This window comes from Salarias fasciatus, chromosome 13, assembly GCF_902148845.1.
Source record: "Salarias fasciatus chromosome 13, fSalaFa1.1, whole genome shotgun sequence".
Lineage (NCBI taxonomy): Eukaryota > Metazoa > Chordata > Actinopteri > Blenniiformes > Blenniidae > Salarias > Salarias fasciatus.
In genome coordinates, this window is record NC_043757.1 from 24,604,730 (window position 1) to 24,617,619 (window position 12,890).

The window sequence follows — 12,890 nt, forward strand, 5'->3', positions numbered from 1 at the left end:
CCCTTCATCATCATTGTTTTTTTTCTTTCCCATTGTCTACATTCTATAATTAATTTCATGTTCATAATTCCCACTCTCGTCCTCTTTTTCCTCCCCAAACGTTTTCCTAACTCGTCTGAGCTTCAGTCCCTTTTGTCCCATCGTTCTTCTCAGTTGTTCCTCCCACTGCAGTTTCTCATGTCTCCAAAGCTGCCTTGCTGTTCTCTCTGGCTCCCCCTACAGGCGCTTCTACATCATTACAGCACAGACACTGATTTCTGTCACAGAGCAACCTGGACTGCAACAAGTTGCCTTCTCCATAGACAATGTCAAGAAAACAACAGAGATTAAAACAGGAATGGTGAAATAATGAGCAATGGAGTAGTGTGTTTGTTTTGTGGAACTGTTTTTTTTTCCCACAGAAAGGGAGAAAATACATTGTGATGGGTTTTAAGAGGTGAAATAATTTTAGCAGTACATAGTTGTGAGTTTTTTTGGAGTCTGTGCAGCCTTCAGCTCTCTGATTCTTAGGAGTTGAACAACACTGTTCCGGGATTCTGATACAGGTCTGTTGAAAAACCTCATATTTAGATCTCGGGGTGCCTCAGCAGAACACAAAGCATCACCAAGGACAGCTCACACCCCAGTCTCCGACTGTTGACCTGTTGCCGTCCGGTAGGTGTTTCAGATTCATCAAATCAACAACAGAGAAAGCAAGAGGTGTGCTGAGTGGGTGAGTGCTTGTGTGGGTGGGGGTGTTTTGTAATGTGCTGGCTGTGGGCCTTCAGCTGGGTTCATGCCCAGGGGGTCATGGGTCTTCAACTCTGTTGTCCATATTATGAACCAAGGTAAACCCAGAATCAGATTCACACAGGAAGTCAGGTTGACACAGAGTTTCATTGAAGTCCAAGGCAGAGGTGTCCAGAGGAGCCAACCATAGGCCAGTCAGAACAGAGTCCCAAATCCAGATGAGCCAAAACACAAAGATGGAGGACGACAGAGACACAAAGAGCACTGAAGATCTATCACAGGAACATGGAAATGTCGTATAATCCCCTTCAGCCCTTGTAAATGAGGATTGAACGTGGATTGCTTTATATGTCGCCCATGCATACAAATATGTTTAATACGATAGTTTTCAATGGGAAATGAAAAAAAAAAACAATCATGTAAATGGGGCCACAGTTGAGCTGATGTAATGGAAACCTGTTGAAACATGACAGTAAATTAACAGTTTTCCTTTAGTTTGATGGCCAGACGTCTTACTTACAAGAAACAGCTGATGGCTCTCAGGCCTCCAACACTTCTTTGCAAATATTCGTTATTGTCAGCCACTCTGTATATGTTTATTCACCACTTGAATTGAATATTAACATTGCCTTGTACATATTAATATCGACCCCAGTCCCGCTGAGTCTGCAGCATTTCTTATTGATCCACTGACTGGAGCCAGTGACCCATCAGCTGTTCACTGCTGTCATGTTTCCCAGCTGTCAGTGTGCTGGAGCAGTTTCTCAGTGTTTCATCAAATGTTGAATAATCTTTCCCAAAGAGTTTAAGTTAAAGAGTTAAAGAACTATCTGCCTGTCAGTTCTATATAACATGTTGACATGTCTATTCTTCTATAAATCATTTCGTATCTTGCAGTGTGACCAGTTGATTGAATTTCTTGTCATTTTATTTTGTTAAAATCATGATGTTACATTCTCTTAGACTATATATGCACTTCCATCACACTTTAACGTTTAGCTTTTACACTGATCCTTTGAAGCATATCAGGGTTTCCCCCAGAAAACTTGCTAAGCCCGGTGGTTGGACTGCCAGAGAAGCCCACCGTGTTTATGTAAAAAAAACAAAAAAACTTGACAGAAATGTGGAAATTCTGACTATTTTGTGTTATTGTAAACATTTATTAACATTACTTAAATGCAGAGTCTTCCAAAAAGGCATAATCTTAAATAAAGTTTTAACAAACACAAAAAATACAATTAAAATAAATATCAATTGTTTTCAATTAAGTTAAATCCTAATGCATCTTAAAACAAGGCATTGCTGGTCACATTTAAAGGTTAAATAAATTAACAAAAATAAAAAAGTGCAAACATGATCAAGGTGTAAAAACAGGGCACTCAGAGGCTGAAGAGATCTCTGCTGGACTGTCTGACCTCGTCTACTTTTGAATGAAAAACTAAAGAAAAATTATTAGATTGCTTACAGTTAAAGCAACACTAAGGAACTTTCAGTTTCCGTTGATTTTGGCGGCGCCAGTGGACAAAAGCGGTAGTGTTTTGCCTGAACAAATACTACAGTTCCCATGAGGACTAGTGCGTGGCGTCATAAAATGCTGCTCCGGTTGGCGAACTGTAGGACTGAACTCGCCTGCATTTGTTTCCAGTGGCTGTGTGAAGGACGGATAGCGACGAGGTAATGGATCTAATGGTGGCTAAACGATGTTATATCATAATGTGACGCATGCTGTGTGCAGGGTTCCTACCACCCTCCTCACAGTTTCTTAGTCCAAGTGAAAGCAATACTGATGCCCTCAGCCCGTGACAGAGGGGTCATTCAACTCGTTGTAAGTCGATGTATCATCACAAAAGATATTAAAATGTTTTATTAAGGTTGAAAAGTTCCTTAGTGTCACTTTAATAATATTCTTATGTTCGTTAAGTATTTGCTGTTTATATGGAGTTCACAGCAGTGCAGAAGTCCAGCAGTACCTCCTTCAGTCCAGCAGAGGGCGCAGTGTTACTGTTAGATGTATAGTGCAGTGTGAAGCAAATAGAAGAAGAATGTGTACGAATGGAGTCCCCCAGGCTGATGAAGCGTGTTGTTTGTGCAACGCAGTTCCACCATTTGGACAGTGAATCATTCTGAGGACAGAACACGAACCATTTTGGATTAAATCCGCTAGATCGATGTTTACCATCGCGACTCACAGAAGGCTGCTGTGGCGACGTGCTAGCATCCATGCTAGCTCGCACCGCCTCTGCCTCATCAACTTGCTGCGGCTCTCTGATGAAAATACGCCTCACCTCTGACCCCCTATGTGTTCACGTATCGACCATAATGTGTCGCCATTGCAACTGTATCACCAGAAGCCATTAAAAGCTCTGGAGATCGTCTTTGGTATCGCTGTTTTGGCTCATAAAAAAAACATTTAAAAAACAAAAAAAAAAAAACACCGACGCTTAGCCTGGCGGGGGGGGGGGGGGGGGGGGGGGGGGGGGGCAAGTAAAGCCTGGCGGCCCGCCAGGCTTATAAAGCACTGAGAGAAACCCTGCATATGATAGAGCAGGGGTGTCCAAACTACGGCCCGCGGGTCAGTTTTTATTGGCCCGCAGCAAATTTTGAAAATATAGTTGAATATGGCCCGCACATGGCGCTTGAGCTCAACTCTGTTGCACTTCTCAGTTTCAACACTAGATGGAGCCAGTAAGGTGCTTCTCCACTAAACAAAATAAAGCAAAGAAAAACATTTACCACGAGTCACCAGAAATGGCAGCGCCGAAGAAACGAAAGATAGCAAGTGAGTGCAGAAGATTTCAGACATGGTGGGAAAATGAATATTTCTTCAAAGAAATCAACGGAAAGTGTGTCTGTCTGATTTGCAATGAAGATGTCGCCGTGATGAAGGAGTATAATGTCCGTCGGCACTATGAGACCAAGCATCAGAACTACGCATCGTACACAGGTGCCGAACGAGCACAGAAATTCAAGCAAATGGCAGCTAGCCTGCAAGCTATGAAGTCGCTAAACTTATTGCCCAGCATGGCAAACCGTTCTCAGACGGTGATTTCATAAATCAGTGCCTCATCAAAGTCACAGAAGTAATGTGCCAGGAAAAAGTGCAGGATTTCAACAATGTGAGCTTATCCAGAAATACAGTGGTGCAGAGAATCGAGGACTTGTCAGCTAACGTGAAACTTCAGCTGAGAGACAAAGCTTGTGCTTTTGATTTAATACTCGATAGCATGCGATGAGAGCACAGACGCCATAGACACTGCACAGCTGTTAATTTTTTTGCGGGGAGTCGATGATATTTTTTGCTGCACGGAGGAGTTGCTTGATATGATGAGCCTAAAAGGCACAACGATGGGTGGAAATATTTTTGAAGCTGTGTCAGAGGCAGTTGAAAAGATGGGGCTTAAATGGGACAAGCTCTGTGGAGTAACAACGGATGGCGCTCCGGCCATGATGGGTGAGCGCAAAGGAATGGCATCCATGGTGTGCGCCAAGGTAAAAGAGAGCGGAGGTGAGGCTGTTAGGATGCACTGTATAATCCACCAAGAAGCACTGTGTGCCAAGACTGTCCAGCTGGGCGATGTGATGAACACTGTTGTAAAAACTGTCAACATAATTCAAGCTAGAGGACTGCACCACAGGGAATTTCAAGCTTTTTTATCTGATGTGGATGCTGAATACGGGGATGTACTCTACCACTCTGATGTGCGCTGGCTCAGCCGTGGCTCTGTGCTGCAGCGGATTTATTCGCTGAGATCAGAAATCGACAAGTTTTTGAAAGAGAAGGGCCAACCTCTTCATGAACTGAGTGACCCTCTGTGGCTGGTAGACCTGGCATTTTTAGTTGATCTCACTCATCATCTGAATACACTGAACAAGAACCTACAAGGCAAAGAACAGCTGGTGTCACACCTGTATGCGCACATGAAAGCCTTCTGTGTAAAGCTCCGCCTGTTTGCGACACAACTACGAAGCTTTAATGCTGCACACTTCCCTACGCTGTCTGAAATCAAGTCTGCTTTTCCAAAGGCAGACCTTTCTGCTAAAAAGGAGAAATATGTGTCTGTGATTACATCTCTCGTGACAGAATTCAACCAGCGTTTTCAAGATTTTTCTGTCATTGAAAATCAAATCAAGCTGTTCTCGAGCCCCTTCCTGGTGGATGCAGAAGAAGTGGAAGAGAGTCTGCAGTTAGAACTGATTGAAATGCAATGTGATGATTCTCTGAAGAGTCAACATCAGCTTCTCTCCCTCCCTGACTTCTATCAGAGTCTGGATAATGCCAAGTTTCCTCTGATGAGACGCCACGCAAAAAGAATGATGAGCCTGTTCGGCTCAACATACATATGTGAACAAACATTTTCTCTGTTAAATCAGAACAAAAGCAGACTGAGATCCAGAATGACTGATAGCCATCTCTGTGAAGTCCTTCGTGTCTCAACCACCAAACTTTCTCCTGACATCCCAGCCATCCTTCAATCCAAAGGACAGCATCACTGCTCCCACTGAGAGCAATGTTCTTCACATTATAGGTGAGTTAGAAATACACACAGTAATCATTTGTCAATATGTCACCTCTAGTGTGTGGCCCGAGCCTTTGCTTATTTTTCTGTATTTGGCCCTCACCAAAAAAACTTTGGACACCCCTGTGATAGAGGCTTTGAGTGGGATATAAACAGAGACATGAATCATTGTGTGATTGAGTCCAGGATCACACAGACTTCAGATCACACCAAAAGATGGATTTTAAACTGATTCTTCAACCATCTTAAAGAGACTTCACTGACTGATCTAAACAATAAGCACCCTGACTGACTGGCTGTGAGTAACATCACCAGTATGGAGGCTTGGAAGTGACAGACTGAACAAACATTGAACCAAACTGGTGGAACTGATGACACTTCTCCTGAAGAGAACTGGGGTCTATTTCACCAAGCAGGTTTTAAGAAAACTCTGTGTTCAATAACCCGGAAATGAGGGAAACTCTGAGATTTCCATTACACAAAGGGAGAGAACTCAAACCAGATACAGAGGAGTAACTCCAGCCTGTTCCTCTAGGAGAGGTAACTTAAACTGTCGTTCAGTTACCGCAGTAACACACTCCGTGACGCTAACCTGGTCGGAAGCAGGTTTTTCGTCCACGTTTCGAACGTCGACGCCCACGACGCGCGTCCCCGGCGTCAGGAACGTCGTGAGAGTCGCTTTTTGAGAGTTCGGAAAAACGGAACTTTCGACGCACTGCCAGTGGGCGTCAACCAATCAGAGAGGATCCCTCCGGTGCTACGTCACTACGAGTGATCCAGCCAGTGTTGCCAACTTGACGACTTTCTCGCTGGCGACTTTCCAAAGCCTTTTGGTGACTTTTTTTTGTCAAAAGCGACTAGCGACAAGTCTAGTGACCTTTTCTGGTGCTCTGGAGACGTGACAGGACGTCTCGTTGCTGTCGTCAATGAGCAGCGGGTGCTGCCGTGAGCCCCTCCCCAGTCCCAAAGCACTCACAAGCGGTCAGTCTCACTCAACCACTCACTTCATTTCAACCAGTCAATCAGTCAACTGCACCTGGTCACATGTCCTGGAAGATAGTTAAGAAGATAGTTCAGACTGATCAAGGACAGTTTGAAAATGAACTCTTTCAGATCTGGATCGTCTCGTTGTCTATGTGACCTTGCATGTTGGATCAGTTGGCTCATCGATAAAGTTACAGGAGTCTCAAACTCCGGTCCTGGAGGGGTGACGCCCTCCTGAAAGCCAAACCTCCTGTGGTCACACTGCCACAAAGATCTGAAGCTCTGAAGACCGCTCCAGGCTTTGGCGAAGTCCAGCAAGAAATGAATGTGTAGGAGCCATAATATAGGGTGTGTATGTGTCACTGGGTGTTTCAGGTTTCTATGTTGATGCACGGGTGCTTGGTCACGTGACACATGCGGTGATGGGCGGTGACGGTCAGGTAGTTATTAAAAGGTGTGTTTACCTGCAGGCAGGTGGAGAGAGGAGAGCGGGGTCGCCATAATTTTTTGTTGACGGCCTGGTCACAATCAACATTGACTCCAGGTGGACAGCAGACTAAAAAATTCAACCTCAACAAACTGTGCCAATTTTTATTTTCACTATACTACAGTTTTCGAGCAATCAGATGCAAAAAAATTCATCCAGTAATCTTATTTGGTAGTAAAATGGTGATCAGTTAAAGATGTCGAGGTAAAATGGGGTATGGACTCTACATTAGCATGACTTGGATAGCATAACAAGACTTAAAACAGATGAAGAGCATCACTACAACTTAATAAACTCAGTTGTTTGTTTAATTTAGTAAAATATATGAACAGAACTCTGCTTTATTGCCCATCAAATGACCACAAAAGACTCTATAACGTGCAAATGTGATGAAATATGTGGAAAATAAATTATCTTTTCTGCAAACTTAATATAAATGTCTGCACATACAATTTGCACATTGCTGGATTGCTGTAATTTATGTTTCTTAACTGATTTGTATCAAATGAACAACAACAACTGCATTATTTCTGAAATCTTGACACTCAGAAGTTTGTAAAACGTCCTATCGGGCCGATGAATCGGCCAATCCGATGAATCGGTCGACCTCTAACTGGTAGTGCAGTGAAATAACATAAAGTCACTGAAATTGTTGTTTAAATTATCTGGCAATTACCATTACCAAATTTACCAAATCAGAATTTTCCCGTAGCATTATGCGAGTTATTCAAAAAGAGGAATTTTGGAATTCAAAGTCCTTGCTTCGATTCTCTGCGTTAGTTTTCTTTGGTTAAAATTTTTATTTTTAATCAAATATGTTGTCTTGAGAGTTGTAGATAAATACACCCCTTTTCAACATGCTCACATGTTCCAATAATATCAAGAATTTCAACTTCTAAGTGGAATAACAAAATGCGAGGGTATGGACACTACATGGGGTACGGACACTGCAATTGCAAACAACAGATCCCATTTGCAACTGTTGTAATATTAATTGTGTGCACTATATCCACAACATATCATCATTCAAATAGTGCTACCCAGGTATATAAAATAGAACATTCAGCTCAAGCCAAATACATAGTAGGAATGAGGAACTGGATAGGGGTACGGACACTACCGGAAATTCTGGACATTGAGATACTATATTAGTTCAGCCTTTGTAACTTCATAGATAGTATATTGCTGATGCTATTTTTGGTCAGAAACTGATCCAATACCATAATAGATATATTTTAGACATGGCCTTGGCTTATATTGTGCTTATTTAAAAAAATAAGTCTCCATTAAGTCAAAAATCAGCTGAAATAGAGAAATATATAACGAGTTGAGCTTCCAGCTTCGCGGAACACAGCTCGGCCCCCACAGCTCGAATTTGCACGAAACAACCTGCAAAATAAAAGTAATCACATCCATTATCAAAAAACATCACAGTATTTCAATATATTTCTGATTTCCTTTGAAAATGAAGCTCCTAAAATTCAAACAATCTTGTTTTGACCAGATATAACGCCCTTTTTTCTACAAAAAACCTTACATCAAATCGTCTTGGCGAAGATGATCAATGAAACATGCAGAAATAAATGCATGTTGTTGTTTCAGTCAGCCATTGGCTGTCCAAACACACTCTCAAATGCATTCAAACACGAGCCTACACCACATTAGAAGACAATAACAACACACACAATACATTTCACAGGAAGATTGTGACCAGGCCGAGAGCATATGCCATGTTTTTGCCCGTATTCGTGGATGCACGTAGATGCAAAGAGGTGCAGCTGACAGTGTATGCAAGCAGATGTGAATTAAACGTTTTTGAACCGCATTCACGTCATTGTGTGCTTTCTGGAGGACGCGGCAGCGCGTCGGACAAACAGAACCCTCAACTTTCCTCTCAGGCCGACAAAGTTGGCTTAGAGTCGACGATACAATTTGTCAACAAAAAAAGGCATTCAAAAAGGCTTCGCCCCCGACAAGCCACAAGACAAGTCACACAAGCTACAGAGCCTACAGTAAGATGCACCGTGCCGCACAGCAACACCGGACACAACGCCACATCCACACGCCACACGCTAAGTGCACAGCAGTAGAAGCCACAGACTCAGCCGCTGTGCGCCGGTATATCCTTCCGCGGAGCACTATGCTTGTGCAGATCTGTGTGTATCAAAACATTGTTTTAACGGATTGAAAAGAAAACACATCTTTTAAAATGATTTATAACCATTCTGATTTACTTCACGTGCTAATACGCCGTCCCCAGGGAGGCTCAGCAGAGACGACACTTCCTGAGAGTCACTGTGTGAAGCTGATGGAGGAAACAAACACTGACTAACAGAGCTGCAGGCAGAGGAGGAGACACTGAAATCCAACGTCACACTGCGGGAGTGAAGGTCAAAGATGAAGTCAGAGCTGCAGTTCAGACACGTCTCTGAGTTTCTCTGTGAAGAAATCTAACCGGAGTTCATCTGGACTTTCACAGACACTGACTCCAACACTGGTGAGTACAGCTGATCACACTGATACTGACTTATTTTTTTTATAAAGTTTATTTCATCTGGTATCTACAGGTCTGGAGACTTTGAACTCCACATCATGATAGGATTTTTAGAGTTAAAAGGTCACTCCGAGTATGAATATTATGCAATAAATTACATGTTACATATATAAAATACAGTTACTCATCTACCAGTACTTGAGCTTGGGAGTGTCAACAGGACAATGATTTGCAGCTTCAGTTTCCAGCCTGATATTAATGCAGAATGTAAAGAGATCAGTGATTGAAACCTGCACAGTAAAAATCATACTAAGGCCTCACAAACACACAAAACATGTTTTACTAACACCCAACAATTCACAAACAAACTCAATAATTCACACAATCATTTTGAAAATGCAAAACATGAAAAACGCACCCATCAAATAAATACATCATGCATGAGGAACAAATACATGTTTTATGTACAAAGAAATGTGTTTATTGAATTTTAAAAAAAAGTCAGAATTGTGTGTGTTTTATTTCATAATCCCGTTTGTATGGACGCCTTCAGACTGTCTAACATGCTGCTGCAAGACTTCTAACAGGCTCTGAAAGAAGGTTCCACATTACTGCAGCCCTGGCTTCTCTTCATTGGTTAAATGTTAGAATACATTTTAAAATGTTCGTCCTCACTTTTAGAGCACAGTGTGGTCAGGCTCCTCAATACATGACCGACCTGCTGAAACCTCAGTCTTCACCCTGTAGTTAGAGTAGAGGTGTCCCCAACTAAGAATTTCCATAGTCGAATGTGATTCGTCCGATCCTGCCAATAGTCGACTGATAGTCGAATCTATCATCTTGTTTGGCGGTGCAGAGCGGTGCTCACACGGCACACAGAGCGCCTATGCCTACAGCCGCCCTGATTGCACTAATAATTAAAAAAACAAAACAAAAAAAAAACAAAACAGTGCAGGCAGGTAAAACAACACTTTTTTTTCTACACACTGAAACACAGTGTCGGTAACTCTAAACATCAAACAAATGAAGTAGTTCAAATGACCAGAACCAAACCCTCTTCTAACAAACAGGCTTAAAGCATGTAATTTATTTGTATCTATAATCTCTGCAGATAAGCTCACATTTTTTTGCAAAACAATTTCTCACATTATCTGCTCAAATAAATGAAATAGGCTTAATTGCACTGTGTCGGGTCCGTTTCGCAGCGCAACATCCATGCAAAAACAAACACTACATTAAATAGAATTAGCCTTTTAGATAAATAGAAATAATAATATAATAATAAGGTCAGCAGGTCAGAAGCTCCTCTTTTCCCCATGCACTCATTTAAAACTAGAGGGGATAAGACTTTCCAGGCAGTGGCAACAACACTCTGCTTTCTGAGAATTAACAGATTAATCTGCAGATTAGTCTCCAACAAAAGATGGAGTTATTATTTATTGTGCTCCTTGTGTTTTTGTTATTTTCAATCGTTCTCTGACGTTTTTAGCTGTTCTTCACAATGTTGTTGATGTCATCCTTCTTTTCATTTTGTTTCTGTGGACATTTATCAACATCTTTATCCTGAGTGAGATTACTGTCTGTTGTGTTGTTTCTGTTGTGTTCACTCTCTGTCTTTTGTCCTCAGTGTGTGAAGATGTCTGCTGCCAGCAATCTGCTCTCTGAAGACCAGTTTCTGTGCTCCATCTGTCTGGAAGTGTTCACTGATCCAGTCTCCACACCATGTGGACACAACTTCTGCAACGAGTGCATCACTCAGCACTGGAACACCAACAACATCTGTGACTGTCCCCTGTGTAAAAAACTGTTCAGAACAAGACCTGAACTCAACGTCAACACCTTCATCTCTGAGATGGTTTCTCAGTTCAGACGTGAAGCTGAACTCAAAGCCAGCAGCAGCTCAGAGCAACAAGCTGCCAAACCAGGAGAAGTTCCCTGTGACGTCTGCACTGGAACCAAAGTGAAGGCCCTCAAGTCCTGCCTGGTGTGCCTGGTCTCCTACTGTCAGACTCATCTGGAGCCTCATCTGACAGTGTCAGGCCTGAAGAAACATCAGCTGATGGAGCCTGTGGAGAACCTGGAAGGCAGGATGTGTCTGAAGCACCATAAACCTCTGGAGCTGTTCTGTCAGAGAGAGCAGACATGTGTCTGCATGATGTGCACTGTTTTAGAGCACAGGAACCACGAGGTGTTTCCTCTGAGTGAAGAATGTGAAGGAAAGAAGAAGGAGCTGAGGAAGACAGAGGCTGAGATGCAGCAGATGATCCAGGAGAGACGAGTGAAGATCAAGCAGATCAGAGAGTGTGTGAAGAGGAGTAAAGCTGCTGCAGACAGAGAGAAAGCAGAAGGTGTTGAGGTGTTCACTGCTCTGAAGGAGTGTGTTGAGAGAGGCCTGAAGCAGCTGATGGAGAGGATGGAGGAGGAAGAGGAAGCCAGAGAGAAACAGGCTGAAGGACTCATCAGAGATCTGGAAGAGGAGATCTGTGAGCTGATGAAGAGGAGCTCAGAGGTGGAGCAGCTCTTCCTCTCTGAAGACCACCTCCACCTCCTCCAAGGCCTCTCCTCCCTGAAAGCTGCTCCACCCACCAAGGACTGGACACAGGTCAGCGTCCGTCCATCATCATATGAGGGGACTGTGGTGAGAGCTGTGGCTCAGCTGGAGGAGACTCTCAGCAAAGAGGTGAAGAAGCTGTTTGAGGCTGATCTGAAGAGGAAGCAGCAGTTTGCAGTGGATGTGACTCTTGATCCTGATACAGCTCATCCTCAACTCATCCTGTCTGATGATGGAAAACAAGTGAGTCTTGGTGATGTGAGGAAGAAGCTTCCAGACAACCCAGAGAGATGTAATGATTATGCTTTTGTTTTCGGAAAACAGAGTTTTTCTTCAGGTAAATTTTACTTTGAGGTTCAGGTTAAAGGAAAGACTGAATGGACTTTAGGAGTGGCTCAAGATCCCACGAACATGAAGGGAGAGGGCACCGATGGAAGTATCTGGGCGATAGGTTTGGAAAATGGAAATGAGTATTTAGCTGGTACGGATGATATTGATGTTGAGCTCTCTCTGAAGTCTGCTCCTGAGAAGGTGGGGGTGTTTGTGGATTATGAGGAGGGTCTGGTCTCTTTTTATGATGTAGCTGCTGCAGCTCTGATCTACTCCTTCACTGGCTGCTGCGTCACTGACAAACTCCTCCCAGGCTTTAGTCCTGGTGAAAATGATGGTGGTAAAAACTCTGCTCCTCTGATCATCTGTCCTGTCAATCAAACTGTCTGATCTGTTTTCATCATTAAACATCACCAGCAATGAATAAAGTGGTGAGAAAGTGACAGATTAACTGTGATTCTATTTCATCCCTACTGACCGCCAGAGGCGGTGCTGAAAGCACTGGAATGTTCCCTTCGCGCATGCGTAGTTCGAGTATGTATACCAACACACGTCACTCGTGACTCCCCGGGTAACCCCGGAACCATATAAATACTGGTTCCCTGACCCGGAATCGGCTCCTGTGTTCTTCTCGCGTTTGTTTGCTTGTTGAGGCTTGAAGAATTGGGCTTGCCTTTTTTTCGGCATATTATTGCTCGATTGCTGGGAGCCTTGAGACCCTGTTGGTCGGAGCTGCGGACGCCCTCCAAAGGCTGCAACCGTGCTAACCTCTTCCATCTACACCGCGGCGACTACCAG

General features: G+C 43.2%; 1 protein-coding gene across 1 annotated transcript; it reads left to right on the top strand.

Annotated features, from left to right (window-relative positions):
* Positions 1 to 9,122: 9,122 nt before the first annotated feature.
* LOC115399371 (E3 ubiquitin-protein ligase TRIM21-like) lies at positions 9,123 to 12,482 on the top strand. The gene is made up of 2 exons (XM_030106693.1): positions 9,123 to 9,214; positions 10,839 to 12,482. The coding sequence occupies exon 2, from the start codon at positions 10,848 to 10,850 to the stop codon at positions 12,480 to 12,482; it is 1,635 nt and encodes a 544-aa protein (XP_029962553.1). The 5' UTR covers positions 9,123 to 9,214; positions 10,839 to 10,847.
* The last annotated feature ends 408 nt before the right edge of the window (positions 12,483 to 12,890 follow it).

What these genes read in the sequence shown, in the direction of transcription:
- LOC115399371 (XM_030106693.1), top strand. Translation starts at nt 10,848, where the DNA reads ATGTCTGCTGCCAGCAATCTGCTCTCTGAAGACCAGTTTCTGTGCTCC.